General features: G+C 42.6%; 1 protein-coding gene across 3 annotated transcripts in view; it reads right to left on the reverse strand.

The window, feature by feature from the left end:
* Positions 1 to 20748, reverse strand: part of AAGAB (alpha and gamma adaptin binding protein) — a 46513-nt gene that overhangs the window by 10194 nt on the left and 15571 nt on the right. For all 3 annotated transcript variants that reach the window (XM_040968997.1, XM_040968996.1, XM_040968999.1), the window contains exons 2-5: positions 20068 to 20258; positions 19821 to 19917; positions 19072 to 19161; positions 15570 to 15653 (exon numbers count right to left, since the gene is read on the reverse strand). In XM_040968997.1, the coding sequence (XP_040824931.1) occupies positions 15570 to 15653; positions 19072 to 19161; positions 19821 to 19917; positions 20068 to 20258 (462 nt within the window). The remainder of the gene's footprint in view (positions 1 to 15569; positions 15654 to 19071; positions 19162 to 19820; positions 19918 to 20067; positions 20259 to 20748) is intronic.

Below are 20748 nucleotides of genomic sequence, written 5' to 3' on the forward strand. Positions count from 1 at the left end.
AAGTACTTGATATATGACATTTTTTCAAGCCTCACAACAAAGTGGCCCCCATAAAGAGAAACCAACATTTATTTTTTATTTTATTACCCTCTTTCACAAATGATGGTACTACTCTCTCTTGAAGATTTTTTTTCCCATGATGAAACTCCCCAAAACACTTACATGACCTGTTCATAATTTCTATATCCATGTTTTGGCTTTCACTGCATTAAAAGTAGCACTCATTTGGCACTCTCTTAAGAAGTCCAAGTTTTTCTAGTTTAGTTTTCATTACACTCCTTCCTCTCCACACAAAACGCTTTTCTTTTGACATGAACATGTTCCTTCCCATTCACAGGATAAACATGACCAAACTGTACAACCACAATCAATATACTTCAATTTACACAGATTTGTATATCATACTGTCTTAGTAAAAAATTCTTTTAACCATTGCATCCGAGGAGCCAATATGGCAGCACAGCAAGTTGGGCTGTTACCTATGATGCCAGCATCCCACATGGGTGCCAGTTCACATTCCGGTTGCCTTACTTTCAATGTAGTTCCCTGCTAATGCACCTGGGAAAGCAGCAGAAGGTGGTCCAAGGGCTTGGATCCCTGCCACTCATATGAGAGGCCAGATGAAGGTCCTGGCTCCTGGCATTAGCCTGCACCCAGTCCTGGCTGTTTTGGTCATATGGGGCGTGAACCAGCAGATGGAAGATTGTTCTCTCTCTGACTCTCAATAAATAAACCCGTCATAAATTATTTCATTACAATCTGGGGGAGGTACATCGACACTACTATATTCTACTTTTGTTTGGCAAATGGAAATGAAGTGTTTTTGGAAATGATAAAAGAAGTAAAAGAAATCTATTTGTTCTTTTTACTAAACCAGAAAAGGGCAAAACATTTAAGTCTGCTACTCCTAAGAATTATTTCTGCCAATTCTCGAAAAGGTATGGAATATTACCAGGAAGTAATAAGGATAGTTTCTCATATTTTCTTTATTACAAACATGTTTAGTATAGGAAATTTGGAAGAGAGAAAGTACAAAGAGAAAAAGTACACTAAATTACCAAAGATACACGTCTTCCTGAGATGTCCACTTGTACGTACACACACACACACACACACACACACACACACATCAACATGTTACCTTTTTCATTTTGTTCAGGGATAGTGCATGCACAGAAAATTGCCAGAGGGTATTCAGATGTTTTTTTTTTGTTCCAACATATGACGCACTGGATTAAAAAAGGGCAAATCACTCAAAAACTTAACATCGTGGAATAAAATGCTGCTCTAACTCTACATGACGCAGCAGTTCTACATACGGGGTCCAGAGAAACAAAGCCATATCCACAGGCCCTCCTCACTAACCATTCTTTCTGTTACTAGTTTGAATTTTTTTTTTTTTGTAACATGAGAATCAAAATGTATTTAATTACACTTTTTTGTTTTTTTAGAAAAGTTTTCTATTAAAGGTGCCATTCACCAACTTTCTCAGGCGAGCAGCCCAGGCAAGGCAGGTAGTCCTGTGGGTTAGTGCTCATTCCTTCACTCTATTCTGTTCCCCCTTGATAACCAACGGCCCCTTGCACTACAATCTGGGGGTGGGCTCTCACTACCATGTGATATTAGCAATCAATTCTTTTATATCTGTGATGGAAAAAAAAAACAAAACCTGCACACAAAAGAATAGTTTGTACTACTATTTACAATTCCACATAACTCTTACCACCTGTAGTCCTGGGGATATACTGTAATAGACAAACTGAATTTGGGGGAGGGGGGGCTTTTGATTGCCAGTCTCTATACAGTCCCTGCTGACGTCTGAGCAGAGGGAGCAGAGTCACAATCTGGTAACGTTTGTTTAAACTAATCCCTTCTTCATGGATCAGGAACACTAGAAGGTCATAGGATTCCCCTTCCTGGCCATGTTCCCTGTGGTGGCATCTGTGCAAAGACTCAGCAGCACCCCACTGGACCCACAGTGGTCAACTGACAAAGTGGGGAATGGCAGCCTTGTGCTCAGATGAAAGGGACACTTCAAACAAGGGTTTTATATATGTTACTATATGTGAAACCACAACTTTGTCTCAAAAACAGAAAATAAAAAACCAACTCATCAGGCTCCTACTAACCACCTTCTTTCCCTCGCTCCTAACACCAACTCTTGTGACAGGTACTTTGAAGTTCAAGGTACTGTCTTCAGCATGCCTAGATCATCCAATTTTTAAAATTTATTTATTTTTATTGCAAAGTCAGATATACAGAGAGGAGGAGAGACAGAGAGGAAGATCTTCCATACAATAGCTCACTCCACAAGCAGCTGCAACAGCTGGAACCGATCCAAAGCCAGGAGCCAAGAGCCTCCTTCAGGACTCCCACGCAAGTGCAGGGTCCCAAGGCTTTGGATCATCCTCAACCACCCTCCCAGGCCACAAGCACGGAGCTGGATGGAAAGTGAGGCCACTGGAATTAGAAGCAGAGCTCACATGGGATCCCAGTGCTTTCAAGGTGAGGACTTTAGCCACTAAGCTCTCACGCCGGGCCCTAGATCACCAATGTTAACAAAGCTCCTTGTACCTACCTTTCTAATGCACCAGACAATGAAAAAGGAGATAATCTCACTGGAAACCAAACAGGGGAGTCAATGAGGAATCGACTTTTCAAATTCATCACACCTGAAACGAAGCAGTGACCCAACAATTTTTCTTTTCACGATGATGGCAGAACAGGGACACAACCAACTTATAAATCAGAGACCCATTGGTTGGTTTCCATAGCCACACAAGTGCGGCTCTAATGGGGCTGCAGGTGATTTGACTAAGCAGCTAGATTCTAGGTACATCCCCTTCCTTACCCAGACCGCCAGGTGAGGGGATGGAAGATGAGACTGTATGGGAGGGTGCAACAGCAGGCGTGATACAGTAGGCCTAACCATTTCATTTCCTGGCTCACCTGAGGTCATGCTTTAAGGTACAGTGGAAACTCTGACTTTCCTACAGATCTGACCATCACGATGGACATGGGGACATTTGGGGATTTCCTCCAGGGGCAGGCTTACCAGATTGTTCACTTTCACGTATCTCAACCACTTCATTACACCCCGACCCTATTCCCAGGAGACTTAAAAGACATTTTTCCCTTCTAATTGTGCCACACCCTACCCAATCGGAATCTTAACACCACACAGGTACTGCTATATTTAGGTACTATGCATGTATCTGTGCTTTATACTTGAAAAGAGCAGGATTTTTTTGCTCTCCAAGATTCAGTTAGAATTGCCCGACGAAGGCTACACTGTCTGTGAGAACAAGTGCCTCAACTTAGACAGTAACAAGGCATAGGAGCCATCAGTCATCAGTTAACTGGGAAGTTAAGATTTATCTCTTTCTAGTATAATCATCTGCCCAAAAGGCAGTACTATAACTTAAACTGTCTGCTCTAAAATGTGATATTAAGTAACACAAAGATGTTAACTACTATGTAGAAACAAGTCATGATTCATGTGGAAGGGAGTAATCTGTTACGATTCCAAGTGAAATCATTAAGAATAAGTTACAGTTCACTAACAGGTAACACATAACTATTTATTACTTTACTATCTAGAGGGCCTTATCGGCAATTTAGACTAAGCACAAAAACAGTGGGATAAATTAGTAGTAGCAACACCTTCCCAGACACCCTATTTGAAAGGATTTGTTTAAAAGCAGACAGTAAGCAAAAGGGCCCCAAATCTCAAACATTAACACCTGCAATAACTCTTATTAAAATCTTACTCATGCCTGAGCCCTTTGGCTAAAGTGGTTTTATAGCCAACCAACTCATCTGGCTCTGCCAATGGCTTCCCATGCAACCTGGGTAAATTACCTAACCACCACACAGAGCATTTCCTTAACCAGCTCATAATGTAAAACAGCACATCTTAATGGAAAAACATACAACACTCCAAGTTGAGTACCTGCCATCTGCTCCCACCTTGCTACTAACTCTGTGAGGACATAACCAAGTGACTTCTCCCTGGGACTCTTTTCACCTATTATAGGAGGAAGCCGTAGCAGACACATGCATGAAGGCCCTATATTTTGAGTGCTTTCACACTGCTAATTCAAATACACTGTCATAACAAAATAATGTCCTTTATGAAGTTTCAAAAGATATGAGAACCTGTAATCTGAGTCAATCCGAACTAGTGGAAGACCTAGAAGAAAAAAAAATATTGCATAGAAAAATATTGGGACAAAAATTATAATCACTCTCCAAGATGACAGCCTCAAAAATTTAAGCCGACAGCCTTCCCAGTCTCTTTTAAAATCATGACTTTATGCCTGAATCATTTCTCAAGAGAATACACTGTTTGCAGGGTCAGCACTGTGACACAGTGGGTTAGATCACAGCACCAGCATCCCTTATGGGCACCAGCTCAGTTCTCAGCAGCTCCACTTTCCATCCAGTTCCCTGCTGATGAACCTGGGAAAGCAGTGAAAGTCAGCTCAAGTGCTTGGGCCCTTGCACCCACATGGGAGACCCAGACGAGTCTCCAGGCTCCTGGCTTTTGCCTGACCCAGCTGGGCAGATATCATCCAACAAATGGAGGATTTCTTTGTCTCTCTTTGTCTCTTTAACTGTGCTTTTCAAATAAATAAAACAAATCATTTTTTTTTAAGTATTGCTTGCTACGTTCAGTAATGCTTGCATTTTAAGTATAACTGATAAACAACTGCAAGCCTTAGGGAACGTCCTGAGTCTGACATGTGGGATTTGAGAAACAGACCTTATTTGCCTTATACATGCCCTGTATTCTCGGCTTTGGTTTTCCACACTTGTTACATCAGACATCCCCTCACCCCTACTTCCCCAGCTCCTGGAAGTTTCAGTTCCCCCTGAAACTTCTTTATTTCCTAGGGAGGCTTGGAAGAAAAAAACAACCTAGTCCCTGGGAGAAGATGCCATGGACTGACATCATGACACAAAGTAAAATGATCACTCTTTTCCCAAACTCCCCACACAGAAAGACATTTTCTCTGTCTAGAATGAACAGAATCCTGTGATTTCTCTGTGTCATTAGCTACTTTTAGGACTGCTTCACAAGGTACGGAGCCAAGTGGCATTTAAAACACTGAGCCAAAAAAGCATGGATGGCCATCTGATAGTGAACACTTGAGGATCACACAAATTAGCACAAAAGCTCCCGAGTTTCCAAGACAACAGAGTTGAGACTTTTCTGGAGAAAATAAATAAAAATGTCTTGAGCACACTTCTCAGCTACCACCTATTTCTTTCCTTCCCTTTCCTGCAGATATTTTTCAAGAGTGTTTAATTGCTGCAATCTCCACTTTCTCTCCCGCTGATCTCCCTTACACATTCTTTGCTTAGTCTGCTCTTCAAGGTCACAGGTGACCTCCACATGGCTAAAACCAAAGGTCACCTTGTTATTTCACATCCTGCTTGACCTGTTGGCAGCATTATGCCCAACTAACCACTCCTCCATCTTGAAACATTCTTCACTCTGGCTTCTAGGACACAATACTCCCAAACCAACTGTTCTATCTCCCCTACAGGTCTCCTCTTCTCCCTAGCATCCTGATGTCGGAACATCTTGGGCTGGATCCTTGGCTCCTGTGATCTACTACCCTTACTGCACTGGTGACCTCATCCAGGCTTGAGACTTTAAATGTCATGATATACATCCTATTCCCCAAATTCCACTCACCTATGCAACCAGATACTTGAAGTGTCTAGCAACCATATCAAACATGTTGCAGACTGAATGAATGCTATATTGCCCTGCTTCCTTCCTCTGTTGTGTCCTCATTTCAATCCTTCAGACTGCTCAGGCCCACATGCTACAGTCTTCCTTGATTGCTCTCTATCTCATCCCTCACATCCAAACCATCAGGCTGCACCTCAAAATGCATCCAGAATATCCTGTTTTTGTTTTTTACCCCTTCCATTGCTATGACTCTGGTCTGAGCTGTCACTATTTCTCAGGTGAACCACAGCAAGAGTCTCCTAAAGATCTTGGTTTCTCCTCATCTCCACCATCTGTTCATCAGATGATGTCACTGCTCCATTTAATACCCTGCAAAGGCCCCCTAGCATACTATGATGAAAGCCCAAAGTCATCCAGCCCTCTGTTCCTGAGCTGACCTGCTTTTCTCAGCCACAGTGAGCTTGTCTTCCAGCAAGCAGGCGTGCTCTCACCTGGGTCTGTGCAGTAGCTAGCCCCAACACCAGGTGTGTCATCCCAGTCCCCTACGGGGCAGAATGCGTCTCCTAGCTTAATCTCCAGCTGTCAAGAAGACCGTTCTTGTTAAATTGAGACCTAGCCGATCGCAACACTTTTAACTCTTGCTTCATTACTTTTCTCCATTTCACTTATCTTCTCATAACAGACTATTCAACTTACTAATTAGACACATTTTTAAAGAGATTTATCTATTTGAAAGAGAAAGAAATAGAGAATATGAGAATTCTCCCTCCACCGGTGCCCAGATGGCCACTAGAGCCAGGCCAGACTGAAGCCAGGAGCCAGGACCTTCTTTTAGGTCTCACACATAGATGGTATAGGCCCCAAATCTTCCATTACTTTTCCCAGACCATTAGTAGAGAGCTGGACTTGAACTGGTGCCCATACAGAACTGCAGTATTACAACCACTTATTCACTGTGCCACAATGTCAGCCCAGTATTGTTTACTGACTACAGCCTCTTATCAGAATGAATAGTTCACTAAAACAGAAATCTTTGTTCATTTGCTCTTTTCACTGATGAGAGGCACACAGACGAAGGCTTGGCTCACAGCAAGTGTGGCCAAATTCCAGCATACCAGATTCACTGCCATGGATTAAATGCAGACTCTTACAAGTTATAACTCGTTGACTGTCATTTGCGTCAGTGGTTCTCACCAGGAGTTGCATATTTGAATCCCTGGGGCACTAGAAAACATACTGTAACTGCCTCTCTTGGCTGATATCAATGGTGGGTGAGGCCCAGACAGCACAGGTTCAACTATTCCCAAGTTATTCAAATATGTAGCCAGGGCTGAGTGCCCTTGATGAAAATCAATCTTGCTTTACAAATTACAAATATAGCTAAGGGACAATGGGATTTGCACATTCTGGCACTGTTGGGTCTGGAAACTGGGTCTCTATTCTGCGGAGAACAGCAGTACAGGAGAAACTTCATCTCAGCAGTTAGTCTACATATTATGGCAATTAGAAGCACAGACTTGGGACTCACACCATGGCATAGTAAGTTAAGCCTCCACGTGCAGCACTGGTATCCAATATGGGCACCGGTTCGAGTCCCAATTGCTCCATTTCTGATCCAGTTCCCTGCTAATGAGCCTGGGAAAGCAAAAGATAATGGCCCAAGACCTTGGGTCCCTGAACTCATGTGGAAGATCTGGAAGAAGCCAGAGCTTCCAGATTCAGATGGGCTCCAGCCGTTGAGGCCATTTGGGGATTGACCAAGCAGACAGGATCTGCCTTTCCTTCTCTCTATATAACCCTGCCTTTCAAATAAACAAATCTTAAAAAAAAAAAAAAGCACAAACCTTAAAATGATAAAGACCTATGTTCAAATCAGGGTTCTGTTAGTCAACAGTTATTATTAGTGGTTTTCAAACTTAACTGCATAATATAATCACCTGGAGATAATCAGCTGGGGAGGAGTTTTAAATCTCTGTGTCCAGGACTTACATTATACTATTCACTCCAGACTCTTTAGGAGTCAGAACAAGTCATAAGCACACAGGGAATTCCAAAGTGGGCAGCAAGGGCTGGGCATCATGATGTGGCAGGTTAAGCCACCACTTGGGATGCCCACACTCCGTATCAGAAGGCAGACTCAAGTTCTGGTCCCTGGGCTTCACATCCAGCTTCCTGCTAACACACCTAGAAAAAAGCAGACGATGGATCAGGAGGAACCTGAGCCCCTGCCACCCACACAGGAGACCTGGATCAAGTTCTGGCTCCTGTCTTTGCCCAGACTATTGTGGCCATTTGGGAAGTGAACCAACAGATAGAAGATGTATGCCTCTGCATTTTAAACAAATTTTTTAAGGTTAATGAAAATGTGGAATTGAAGATGCTCCTTTTGATGCAAAAGATTTTTTTAAAAGTCAATCTATTCATAATACACACTTTTAATAAGCTTTTAAATTGCTTTTTCCACAAACTTTTTTTAAAAAAGATCTGTTAAAAAGATTTTTATTAGAAAGATATACAGAGAAGAAAATCTTCCACCCACTGATTCACTCCCCAAGCAGCTGCAATGGCCGGAGCTGAGTTGATCTGAAGCCAGGAGCTTCTTGCAGGTCTCCCATGCAGCTAAAGAGTCCCAAGGCTTTGGGCCATCCTCATCTGCTTTCCTAGGCCACAAGCAGGGAGCTGGATGGGAAGTGGGACTGCCAGGACAAAAACTGGTACCCATATGGGATCCCGGTGCATGCAAGGTGAGAACTTTAGCCACTAGGCTACCATGCCGTGTGGTCCACAAACTTTCTGAAATATTCTTATACTTCTTAAAGTTCTCCCAGACAAATCTCACAGGCAAACAAGTCTGAGCATTCATGAGCTAAATGACCTGGGCAATTACTTGGTCTCTGAGGCTGGCTCACAGGAATATCCTCAGGATTAAACAGGTGATGTATATATTTAAGTAGGTGCTAATACATAATTACAACCCCACTCCCTTTTAATATCACCACTACTCTTCAATCAGTGCCATAATCATCATCTTTGGTGCTACTTCCTTCATTTCATTAGAATATCATTCACATATAAAAAACTCAACCTTTCTGAAGTTCTGAAGTGTGCAATTTAGTTTAGTTTTTTTTTTTAATAGCACAGTCACAAAACTCTGCAACTGCCATCACCATGTAATTCCAGAACATTTTCATCATCCCCCAAAGAAGTGTCATACTCACCAGCAACTTCTCAACACATGGCAACCATTTCCTGTCTCTAACTATTCTGGTTATTCCATATAATTGGAATCATATAATAGGGTGCATTTTGTGAGTGGCGTCTTCCACTCAGCATGTTTTTAAGGTACATCTATATAATGCATGTACCTACTCTTCACTTCCTTTTATGTCTGAATAATATTCCATTGTATGGCTATACCCACATTTTGTTTTCAGTGACTATTTCCATTTTTTAGCCATGATGAATAACATTACTATGAACATCCGTATGCATTATTTTGCATGGACATGTTGAGATTTGCTTGAGTATAGTACACCCAGGACAGAATTGTTGGGTCACAGGTAATTCTATGTTAAGTTTCTGAGCAACCATTACTTTTCCAAAGTGGCTGCAGCACCATTTTACACTCCCACCAGCAGTGGAAGGGTTCTAATTTCTCCACATTCTCGCTGACACAGGTTATAATCTCCTTGATCCTAGTCATTCCAGTGGGCGTGAAGTGGTATCTTATTATGGTTGAGATCTGCCTATCTCCAATGACTAATGACACATATCTTGCCATCAGTCACTTGTACATCTTTTTGGAGAAATGTCTGTTCAAATTCTTTGTCGCTTTTCAAGTGGTTTATTACGTCTTTTTACTATTGATCTGCAAGAATTCTTTATGTGCTACTAGATATTCATTAAACATGTTTTATAAATATCTTCTCCCATTTTGAGACTTACATTTTCCTCATGGTCTCCTTCAAAATACAAAAATTTTTAGTTTTGATCCAGTACATGTTGACTACTTTTCACTGATGGCTTGTGTATTTTGAAGCATTTCTATGAAAGAAATTTATTTATTTGAAAAGCATAATGATAGAGAAGGAACAACAGAGAGATATTCCATCCAATGGTTCACACTTCATGTGCACACAACAGCTGTGGCCAGGCCAAAGCTACAGTCAAGAATGCCATCTGGTTTTCCCAGACGGGTGGCAGAAGCCCACCCCTTAGAGTATCATTTACTCCCTCCCAGGTACATTAACGGGAAGCCAGATTGGAAGTGAAGAGTAACCAGAACCCAAACCAGAACCCCAATGAGACGTAAGCACCCCAAGAAGCAGTTTAATCCACTGTGTCAATATCCACCCTGCATTACTACTTTTTAAGCAAGAAATTAAAGGCAAAAAGTTAGGAAGATATCCTATAAGCAAGCAAACTATTTAGACTTGTTGTAAGTCAAGCCAGTTCAAAGAACATTTAGCTGACCTCCATTTTAATTGTGAATTCTCATTTAGGAAACACATCCATTTTATCTTGGTAAATGGCATGAAAGAAGATATTTATCTCCAAGTTTTTAACTAACCAGATTAGCAAATTCAGTATTTGAATGTCAAGTCCCAGAAACTGTTCAAAACAGACCAACCCTCACCAGATTTGTATGTTTTCAGTGCTTTTTATCTTTACATCTAAATTTTCAGATTTAGGACTAGAAGTGTTTTTCTAAACATTTAAAATACAATAGTTACAAAGCAATATTTTTCTGCAACTATACAAATATAAAAAACAGCATGGCATAACCTCAGCATTCCATTACTGTTCATTAAATACCAGACCATGCATAATCCCAAATAATGAATTGGGATTATGTAATTCCGAGCGCAATTATCCAAACAGTCGAGATTATTACAATAACAAACCCAGTCATTAGTGTCCTAAGAAATTTATCCAGGAGTGTCGGGCACAATGATGGAGGTATCACTAGGGGGACCACATTCCATGTTGCCTCCGCCTGGGTTCAGATACCAGTTCTGCACCCAATTCCAACTTCCCACTGGTGTGTACCTTGGAAAGCAGCAGTTTCCTGCAAAGCAGCAGCTCAAGAGATTGGGTCCTTACAACTCAGGCAAACAACCCAGTCTGACACAGTCCTAGGTGCTGCAGGCATTTGGGAACGAACCCGAGCAAACCAGATTTGTCTTGTCTTTCTGCTTTTCAAATAACAAGAAGAATCTTAATTTTTTTTTTTTTTTTGCTGTCAACCAACTTTTTGACCTAAAATATTGTTTTTAAAAGCCTTTTTTGAATTGTATTAGTTGTAGAATATAAATGAACCTAATGCCACTGAGTTACACAGTAAGTGGTTAAAATGGAAACTTTATTTGTATATTGGAACACAATTTTTAAAAAAGAGAGAAAGAGGAAAAAGGAGAAGACAGGACTTCTTTGAGGAAAAGCCTGTTGAGGAAAACCCAGATCCAGGCCCCCAGGAGACAGGCGCTCTCCCCGGAAGCACAAGCAGCCCAGCACACAGAGCTTGTCTCTGAAGGAAGCCGCCATGCGCTGCACCCACATGGAATCCACGTGCACCAGCGTGTGCACAGGCAGGGCTGCACCTCCAGGGAAGACAGCTTCCTTCAGACCACAGTGGCAAGCCTTCTTAAACATGGCAGAGGATGGAAGATCTTCCTCTCTGTCTCTCCTCTTCTCTGTACACCTGACTTTCCAAATTAAATAAATAAATAAATCTTTAAAAATAAAATAGTTCTCATAAATGTAACAACCATCACTGAATATGTTATTCTAAATTTATTCAGTTTAGATACCACTTTTCCCCAAAAAAAAGGTTTATTTAAGTAAAAGGCTGAACTAGAGAGAGACAGAGGGAGAGAGAAAGCCTTCTATGCACTGACTCACTCCCCAAAAGGCCACAAGGCCAAGGCTGGCCAGCCAGAAGCCTGGAACATGGATGGCTGGGGCCCAAGTACTCGGTCCACATTGTGCCACTTTCCCAGCACATTATCAACTGGATGAATGGCAAGCAAAACAGCTAGGACTTGAACCAGTGCTCTCATGGTGCAGCTGGCATGCTGGAGCTGTGGACAGTGCCCCAAAGTACTGCATCTTAAACGCGTTTTTCCAGAGTAGACAACAGAGTAATGCTTTACTGTGGCTAATGCTCAACAAGATATTTGTGAATGAATGAATGGGAAAGATTTCTTCTGAGATTTTCTCTAGAAAAAAGTAAAAGCAAGAAGAGGGGGTTGAGAGAGGAAGGAGTATCTCAGCATGACAAAGCAGCTTTGCCGACCGTGCGCAGGGTCAGGGTCGACCTCGGGCACGCTGAAACAGTGCCAACTTCACACAACACTCAGTGCTTACCACAACGGAGATGAAATACTCTACTCCTGGCAAGACTGATCTTCCACTTGACCCTTCCTCTCAGGGAAGACGTGGTAAGCTCACTGCAAGATACAGCTCTTCTCAATCCCTGCTGGAGTGCTTCACCTGACAGAGCTTGAGACAGCCAAGAAGCATTGGACAGTAAAACCCTGAACAGATAGCAATTCCTGAAGACACTATGGGCTGAATTATACCTCATCAGGACCACCATTGTGGTATTGTGGGTTAAACTGCCCCCCTATGATGCCATCATCTCCAAATGAGTGCCAGTTCCAATCCTGGCTGGCTGATTTCTCTCTCTCTCACTCTCTCTCTCTCTCTCTCTCTCTTTTGCCTTCCTAAAAAATATTGTTTATACACCTGAGAAGGATGCACACCATGGGGTCTCTGATTAGAGTGGGGAAGGTCAGGTATGAAGGAAGGTAGATGAAAGAGCTTCTCTTTTTCTCCTGTGTCCGCAGGGGAGGATGGGAATGGGGTTTGTTCCTTGCTATCAAACTACATCAGAGGGCTGGTCCTTTGGTGATGCTTTAGAGACACCAATGTGGGGAAGAGAGCTCTGAGGGTATTACTTGAATGGTTTCTATAGCCCTGAGACATTGCAGGTTTCATTGCTACAGGGTTGAAAAAAATCTTTCTAAGGCCCACTAATGACAAAGTCCACTTTAGTGCATTCACAGACCCAGGAAGATGTTGCAAAGCTTACCCAGGAGAACTGTCCAACCAGTTCTGCTTTCCATCCTCTGATGAGGCAGTCGAAGTCCTCTGAGCTGGTTGTCTTGTCCCTCATGTGCGACATGCTGTCCACTGCACAGGCATCAGCAACTGAGGAGGCCCTGTCCCAGTACACTCCAAGGTCGGACTACACATCCTGTGATTTCTCCCTGTGCCCAAAGTTTGAGTCTACTGGCGCAGTCAGAAACTTGGCCCAGGGTGGCGTGACTCAACTCACATGTGCCAGCTAGTGTAAGGCCAGGTTTGGTCTGTCCCCTGCACCCATTGGCCCACTTCCAATCTAGCTCCCTGCTAATGTGCCTGGGAAAGCAGCAGAACACGGTCCAATTACCTGCACTCTGCACTCCTGTGGGAGAGTCAAATAAGCTACAACCTGGCAGCCAGGAGAGTGAACCAGTAGGTGGATGATTTTCTCTCTTGCATCTCTCTGTAACCCTGCCACTCAAATAAATCATCATTAAAAAGCAAAAAAAAAAAAAAAAACAGAACAAACAAAAACCACTTAATTGTATTTTTTCCATATTTATATGTTGCAGTCCTAACCTCTGGTACCTCAAATTGTGAGCTTATTTGAAGACAGGTTTCTGGTAGATATAATTGGGATGGACCATGTTTGGCCCGGCACAGTAGCCTAGTGCCTAAAGTCCTCACTTTGCATACCAGGATCCCATAACGGCATCCCCTGGCAGCCCCGCTTCCCATCCAGCTCCCTGCTTGTGCCCTAGGGAAGCAATTGAGGATGGCCCAAAGCTTTGAGATCTTATACCCACATGGGAGACCTGAAAGAGGTTCCAGGCTCCTGGATTTGGATTGGCACAGCTCTGGTCATTGCTGCTGCTTGGGGAGTGAATCAGCGGATGGAAGCTCTTCCTTCCTGTTTCTCCTTCTCTTTGTATATCTGACTTTCCGATAAAAATAAAATAAATCTTAAAAAAAAAGGGGGTCGGGGGGGGGTGGAATCTGGACATAGGCATACCAGCAGAAAATCATGGGCAGAACAGAGCTATCCTGCCACAAGCTAAGGACCCAGCAGAGGCCTTAGTTCAGCCAAGAGAGCTGAACTGATCCATCCCTAGCACTTTCAAACACCTTCCTTTCAAACTTTCAGAACTGCTCCTTCCAGTCGTTTCACACCATCCCAATTTTGTCATGCCTTGTTACAGGCCCAGCAAACCAATGCAAGCTCTAAGAGCCCAGTGGTTGCCAACTGGCTGACTCCACTCAGACTACATTTCAATCCAGCCTTCCGCCATCAGCCCAGGCTTCACACCTCACTCTCTCAAGCTACTGCAACAGCACTGCCCCGCCCCCACCAGCCCAATTTCAGCATTTTCCTCTAGCTCCTTCAACTGACAACTTACTCTCTCCATGACTATGACCATAATATTAATCTTTCAAATCCACCAACTGTTTTTGTTTCATCCTTATTTTAAAAAGTCTCTGGGCGCAGCACGGTAGCCTAGAGGCTAAAAGTCCTTGCCTAGCATGCACTGGGATCCTGTATGGCTGCTGGTTCTAATCACAGTGGCCCCACTTTCCATCCAGCTTCCTGCTTGTGGCCTGGGAAAGCAGCTGAAAACGACCCAAAGTCTTGGGACCCTGCACCCATGTGGGAGAGCCAGAAGAGGCTCCTGGTTCTTGGCTTTGGATTGGCTCAGCTCTGGCAATTGTGGCCACTTGGGGATTGAATCAGTAAATGGAAGACCTTCCTCCTTGTTTCTCCTTCTCTCTATATGCATGACTTTAGCAATAAAAATAAAAAATAAATCTTGGAGTGGATGTCTGGCCTAGAGATTAAGATATGTTAGGATGCCCACATCCGACACTGGATTGTCTGGATTTGAACCTGGGTCTGGTTTTGACTCCAGCTTCCTGCTAATGGACTCTACTAGCCAAGCAATCAGGTTTCCAGCCACTCACATGGAGACCTTGCTCCTGGCTTTAGTACAGCCTGGTCCCAGATACTGCAGCTACTGTCGGCACTTGTGCAATGGCTCTAGCTAGGAAACAAGCCCTGGAACTCCATCTGAGTCTTCCACTTAAACTGTGAAAGCCCACTTCCACTGCTTTTCCAGGTGCAGTTACAGGAAGCTGGAGCAGAAATGAAACAGGGGGGACATAAACTGGTACTCACACGAGATGCCAGCGTTGCAGGTGGGGCAGCCTAACATGCTATGTCCCCATGTGCTACTCAGGTCTAAGCAGTTGTGATAGACAAGATCCTCCTAGTGCCTGTAGGACACTCTCATGCAACTATCCCTCCAGAGGCCAAGCTGTCCTCTCCTGCTTGCCATTCTTCCCTCTGTCAGCCCAAATCTTGACCACCCTGGAAAGACAACTGTTAGGACGCTCTTTCTCCTTGAAGCTCTCTCTGCACTGTCAGTGCTAATGCAACAGTAACTCTCTGTGCATTCAGGGCCTTCCTCAACCATCCGCACTGGTAGATGAACTGTACACTCGGATACCACGGCAGGACCAGGGCACCTGAAGGACACAAATCAGGTCTTACAAGGTCAGGGTGAGCTCTCAAAGCCAACAGCAGCTCCAGATACCTTCTAAGAATCTACACTCTTCCTGAACTAACTTCTAAATACATGTTTAAATTCCCGAGGGATGTAACTTTTGGCTCTTCCTTTAACTGAAAACTTTAGAGCTTAATTACATATATAATGGTTCCAGCTATATCCAAATAATTTAAAACTTAATAATAAGCGGGGTGGGGAGGAGAAATTAAGTTACTCACCACTCTTCATCACGACGTTGGACCAGACATTGGCATTCAAGGCCTGTATGATTCGCTTTACTCCTGTAGATTCTGGGAAATCATCTAAATGGGGAGAAGAAATTGATATACTTACATATTCATACATATATGCACATTCAAAAATACAAGCAGGCTTCAAAAAGTTCACAGAATATGAATTTTACAGGAAAATAATACATATTTCAAAAAATTATTGCATGAGATAAAGTATTTTGGGGGTAAAATGGAATTCGAGTCTCACAAACTTTTAAAACTCATCTTGTGTATATGTGTCTTCCAAGTCATATTTTTAAATAACTGATACTTCTTTAGTTGTCATTTCATACTATAACTTACTGAAAAGTGGAAAAAAATCAAACACAGATTGCAAAGCTCCTTATAAGAACATTCTATAAAACAAAATTGCAATCTAGTAGAATTGGAAAACAGTCACCTTTACTATAAAATCAAACACATTTCCATGTGATTGTAAAGTTTACAGAGTATAATCTACACAGAATCTATTTCCAGTGGCTGGGCCTCAATGGTCTAACAGGAAACACAGTACTAGAAGGTGGAAGATCTGATCTGAACCTGGCTCAGTCACACACAGCAGTTTGATTGTAGGAGGACTGATCGGATCTATAGGCATAGTTTACGAAACAAAGACACTTCCAAGCAGGGGTGTGGGAGCAAGTGATGAGATCTGTAGGCAGTTGTATGGGAACGCCCATAATCTCAAATCAACTCCTCCTGTTATATGTAAATTCCTCAAACCCTCTTCCCTCGTCCCATGTGACCCTCAGTCTATAATAAAAGCCTGACACTGCTAACAAACTGCAGCTATTGACCATCAGTCAGTAGTCCATGTGTATGACTATCCGCTCCGTGCACCAAGTTCATTGTTGTAGGACAGCCAACATTTGATCAGGAGCCAATCATGAACACACACCTCTGCTAGAGGAAAGACGACAGGAACTGATGACTTGCTGATGTAACCTTTCCACATCTCTGGACTGGAAACCGCGTAAGGACAGAAATCACATCTTAACTGAGTTCATTATGCCCTACCTGGCATCTGACAGACAGCAAGTACTCAACAGCTATCTGACAGCCTAATGATTCACTGGAACAACACCAGCCTACCAACCCAAAAGAGACACAGTGAGGATTGAACTAATAGTCATCTACCAAGATGAGCTTATCACCCCCAAAGTCTGGATGAGGACAAAGAGGCATGTTACTACAGATGACTTAACTGCGGCTAGCATAACTAATAACTTTAGATGGTTATAATCAGACCCAAAAGCTGGCCTCAAAATCTAAATCCTCATCTTGAAAGTGCCAGCGTCCCATATGAGCGCCAATTTGTGATCTAGCTGCTCTACTTCCCAACCAGATTGTGGCCTGGGAAAGCAGGAGAAGGTGGCATAAAGCCTTGGGATCCTGCACCCATGTGGGAGACCCAGAAAAAGCTCTTGGTTCCTGGCTTCAGATTGGCTCAACTCTGGCCATTGCGGCCCTTGGGAAATAAACCATCGCATCGAAGCCCTTTCTCTCTGTCTCTCCTTTTCTCTGTAAATCTGCCTTTCCATAAAAATAAAAAATAAACCCTAAAAAAAGTTATAGCCGGGCCTGGTGGCGTGGTCTAGTGGCTAAAGTCCTCGCCTTAAACGTGCCAGGATCCCCGCTGGTTCTAATCCCGGCAGCTCCACTTCCCATCCAGCTCCCTGCTTGTGGCCTGGAAAAGCAGTCGAGGACAGCCCAATGCTTTGGGATCCTGCACCCGTGTGGGAGACCTGGAGAAAATTCCTGGCTCCTGGCTTCAGATTGACACAGCACTAGCCAATGAGCTCACTTGGGGAGTGAATCATTGGACGAAAGATCTTCCTCTCTGTCTCTTCTCCTCTCTGTATTATCTGACTTTGAAACAAAAACAAATAAATCTTAAAAAAAAAAAAAAAAGAATCAAAAGTCTCTTAAAAACAAAAAGTTATAGCCAGTAAGGTAAAATTTAATACCAACAAGCATGAAGTCCCCACACTGCTGGATGTTTGAATTTATGAAAATGAAGGGTGGTGGGACATGGCTTGGAGCAGGTAAGGAAGCTTTCCATTCCCTTACTTAAAGATGACATACATAAAAGTCTAATTTAAGATTACAACAAAATACAACAAAAACACTGTCAAAAGGCAAGAAATACACTGATACAAAGGAGCACGGATTCCAAAGTGACAACAGTCAACTACTGGCAGTGGGCAGTGGAGAATACGCGACTGCTAAAAATAAGGCATTACACACATGCCCTGCTCACGTACACAAAACACGGGAACATGTTCTAACTGACCTAGAAAAACATGGAAGGAAATTGTACTTGCTAACTTTTCCATCTTCTTAAAAATGAGCCTTTTAATTTCATTTTTGTTTCCTTCTCTGGCAGGATTCTATTCCCAAACAGAAGAGAATTTCGGAAAAATTCTAACTAAGCCAGAATATTAAGAGAATTTCTCAATTTCTTTTTTTTTTTTTTTTTAAATACAGGTTTCATGTAGTGACTGCTCAAGTACTTTAACTCTTATTCAATCGCCTCTGTCTAGAATGTCTTTTGGAACAACTGTCTTATGTCTTGTCCCAGATTTTAGGGAGCCAAGTCTGTCTTAACCTGATAGATTCCACAAGAAGCATTCTTATAAAAAGGGAGGAGACAGGAGAGAAGGCATAGAAAAAGAAGCAGTTAATACAGTTACCTACCACGGGAACATTCAGGTCTATTTTTGCTTCCCAGTATCTAAAAGGTACACCCCTAGAGCTCCTGGAATTCACTTAGCTTACTACGGGATTCAAAATAGGAAACACAAATTTCATAGGTTTAACCCTCCTTCTCTGGCAGTAGGGAAAGGCTAAGGGGCTGGGGAAATAACAAAGATTTTAAGTAGAACTCCTTTACAAAAACTATTTTTCAGAGTCCTAGAATGGATGGCAAACCCATATAAATGGATTATTACATTAATGGTAAGACTACCTCAGTGGATTCTACTCAGACCTTATCAAATGTCTGAAGAAAAAAATATTTTTAAAGATTCATTTATTTTTATTGGAAAATCAGATCTACAGAGAAAAGGAGAGACAGAGAGGAAGATCCTTTATCCACTGGTTCACTCCACAAGTGGCTGCATTGGTCAGAGCTGAGCCAATCCAAAGCCAGGAGCCAGGAGCTTCCTCAGGGTCTTCCATGTGGGTGCAGGGTCCCAAGGCCTTGGGCCGTCCTCTACTGCCCTCCCAGGTCACAGGCACATAGTTGGAAGGGAAGTAAAGTAACTGGGACATGAACTGGTTCCATATAGGAACCCAGCACATGCAAGGCGAGGACTTTAATCACTACACTACCGCACAGGGCCCAAAAAATCTATTTCTTGCATTTCACTGGGATTCTTGATCACTGAATTAAAATACACTCTCACCATTCAACCTAAATGCATGTCTTCCACACAGAGACACTTACCATCTTCCTCAGGAAGTTCCTCTGGACTAAGTTCCACCAATTCAAAGCCATGTTTGATGCACCATTCTTGAGCTTTTTGTCGGTTTACACCTAAAATAATAGGCAAAAGAAACTTTCTATGTAAAAATAGAATGAAAGACAAATACCCTGCAATACTCTCCACAAATCTCAACACAATCTAAAGAAATGTAAAGCAATATAAAAGAAACGACTTCTCAATTCCAAAGTACCCATTCTTTTCTTTACTAAAAAAATATTTATTTTATTTATTTGAAAGTTAAAATGATGGTGAGCAGAGACAGAGTGAGGACAAGAGAGAAAGAGAGAAACAGAGACCTCTTTGGTTTACTCGCCAAACAGCAGCAACAAGCTGGGATTGTGCCAGGATGAATTCAGGAGCCCGATACTCTAAACAGATCTGGTAAGGACCAACAATTTGGACTAATTTCCATAACTTCTGCAGACACATCAGCAGGGAGCTGGACAATAAGCAGAGCAGCTGGGATTTGAACCAGCTCTCTGTCATGGGATGCTGGCACTGCAGATAGCAGCTTAGCCATCTGTGCTATAGTGCCAGCCCCAAAGTATCCATGTTTTCCAAAGAAAAAGTCAGTATCACAATATTCCCAAGAGAAAATGGCTGGAAATATGTTTGAAAAGTCATAAAATCACTAAGACGTAGTGCTTGAAGCAGAGGGAACACATGCTCCTGGCTCACAAGCCCTCACCCGGCCCTGGGAGCACCTTACCGTGTTCTGACACTCTCTCACAGACCAAGATCATCACCTCGGGCAGCCATGCTTCTGCCAGTGGGAGCCAGGAGGAGACGCTATCAAGACCTGATTTCTACAGGGAGGAAAAATACAGACAAATAAAAACAGAGAGAGAGAGAGAGAGAGAGAGAGAGAGACATCATCAAAACACCCAAAACCTGCAGGAGGGAGAAGAAAACACGCCAGGGTTTCTTATTCAAGGCTCCAGAGGAAACAGCCTTACCTGTGTGCTGTCAAAGTAAACCACAAATGCCTGGACACACTCTGCAATCTCTGCAGTGACAAGAAACTTGTCTGGTACCACGCACAGATTGATGTCTGCTGAATAGTATTTATTATCAATGGTCCAGGGATAAAATCTCACAGCGTCGTTGGAAGTTGCGTCCACAATAGCATCTTCTGTTCCAAGGATATCTAAACAGATGACACTGTGTTAGTACTGAAGAGTCCAGCTTCTCAGTAGGATACCAAGGGTGATCTGCTATTTATGCTGTATTCACTTACGTTAGGACTCTGGCTGCACCTGCTCTGGCAACATGGTCATTTCCACAAGGATTTCAACAGATCATGTATTTTTAAGGTATTCTCCTCTATGCTCATTTGATTATAAAAGCAATGAAGATATGAATTTCAGACATTGCTTTTTTTCAAGAACACAAAAATCATTGAGACTAGATGAGATACTACTAGAGAAAAAATACCCAAACACCTGTTGGGGACTGGGGGGTGAGTACAGGGAAAGAGAGAGACACGGTTTATGAATGTTTAAATACTTGACAGGGTTATATTATAAGACTCTTCATGAAATTTATGTTTTGTATTCATTGCAAGCTTAAAAGAAGATACAACTAATGCTTAACTATGAAAAAAAGAGATTTGGATATTTCTCAGGCTAAATGCTTAG

This window comes from Ochotona curzoniae, unplaced genomic scaffold (assembly GCF_017591425.1).
Source record: "Ochotona curzoniae isolate NIBS_2020 unplaced genomic scaffold, NIBS_Ocur_1.0 scaffold_4701, whole genome shotgun sequence".
Taxonomy (NCBI): Eukaryota; Metazoa; Chordata; class Mammalia; order Lagomorpha; family Ochotonidae; genus Ochotona; species Ochotona curzoniae.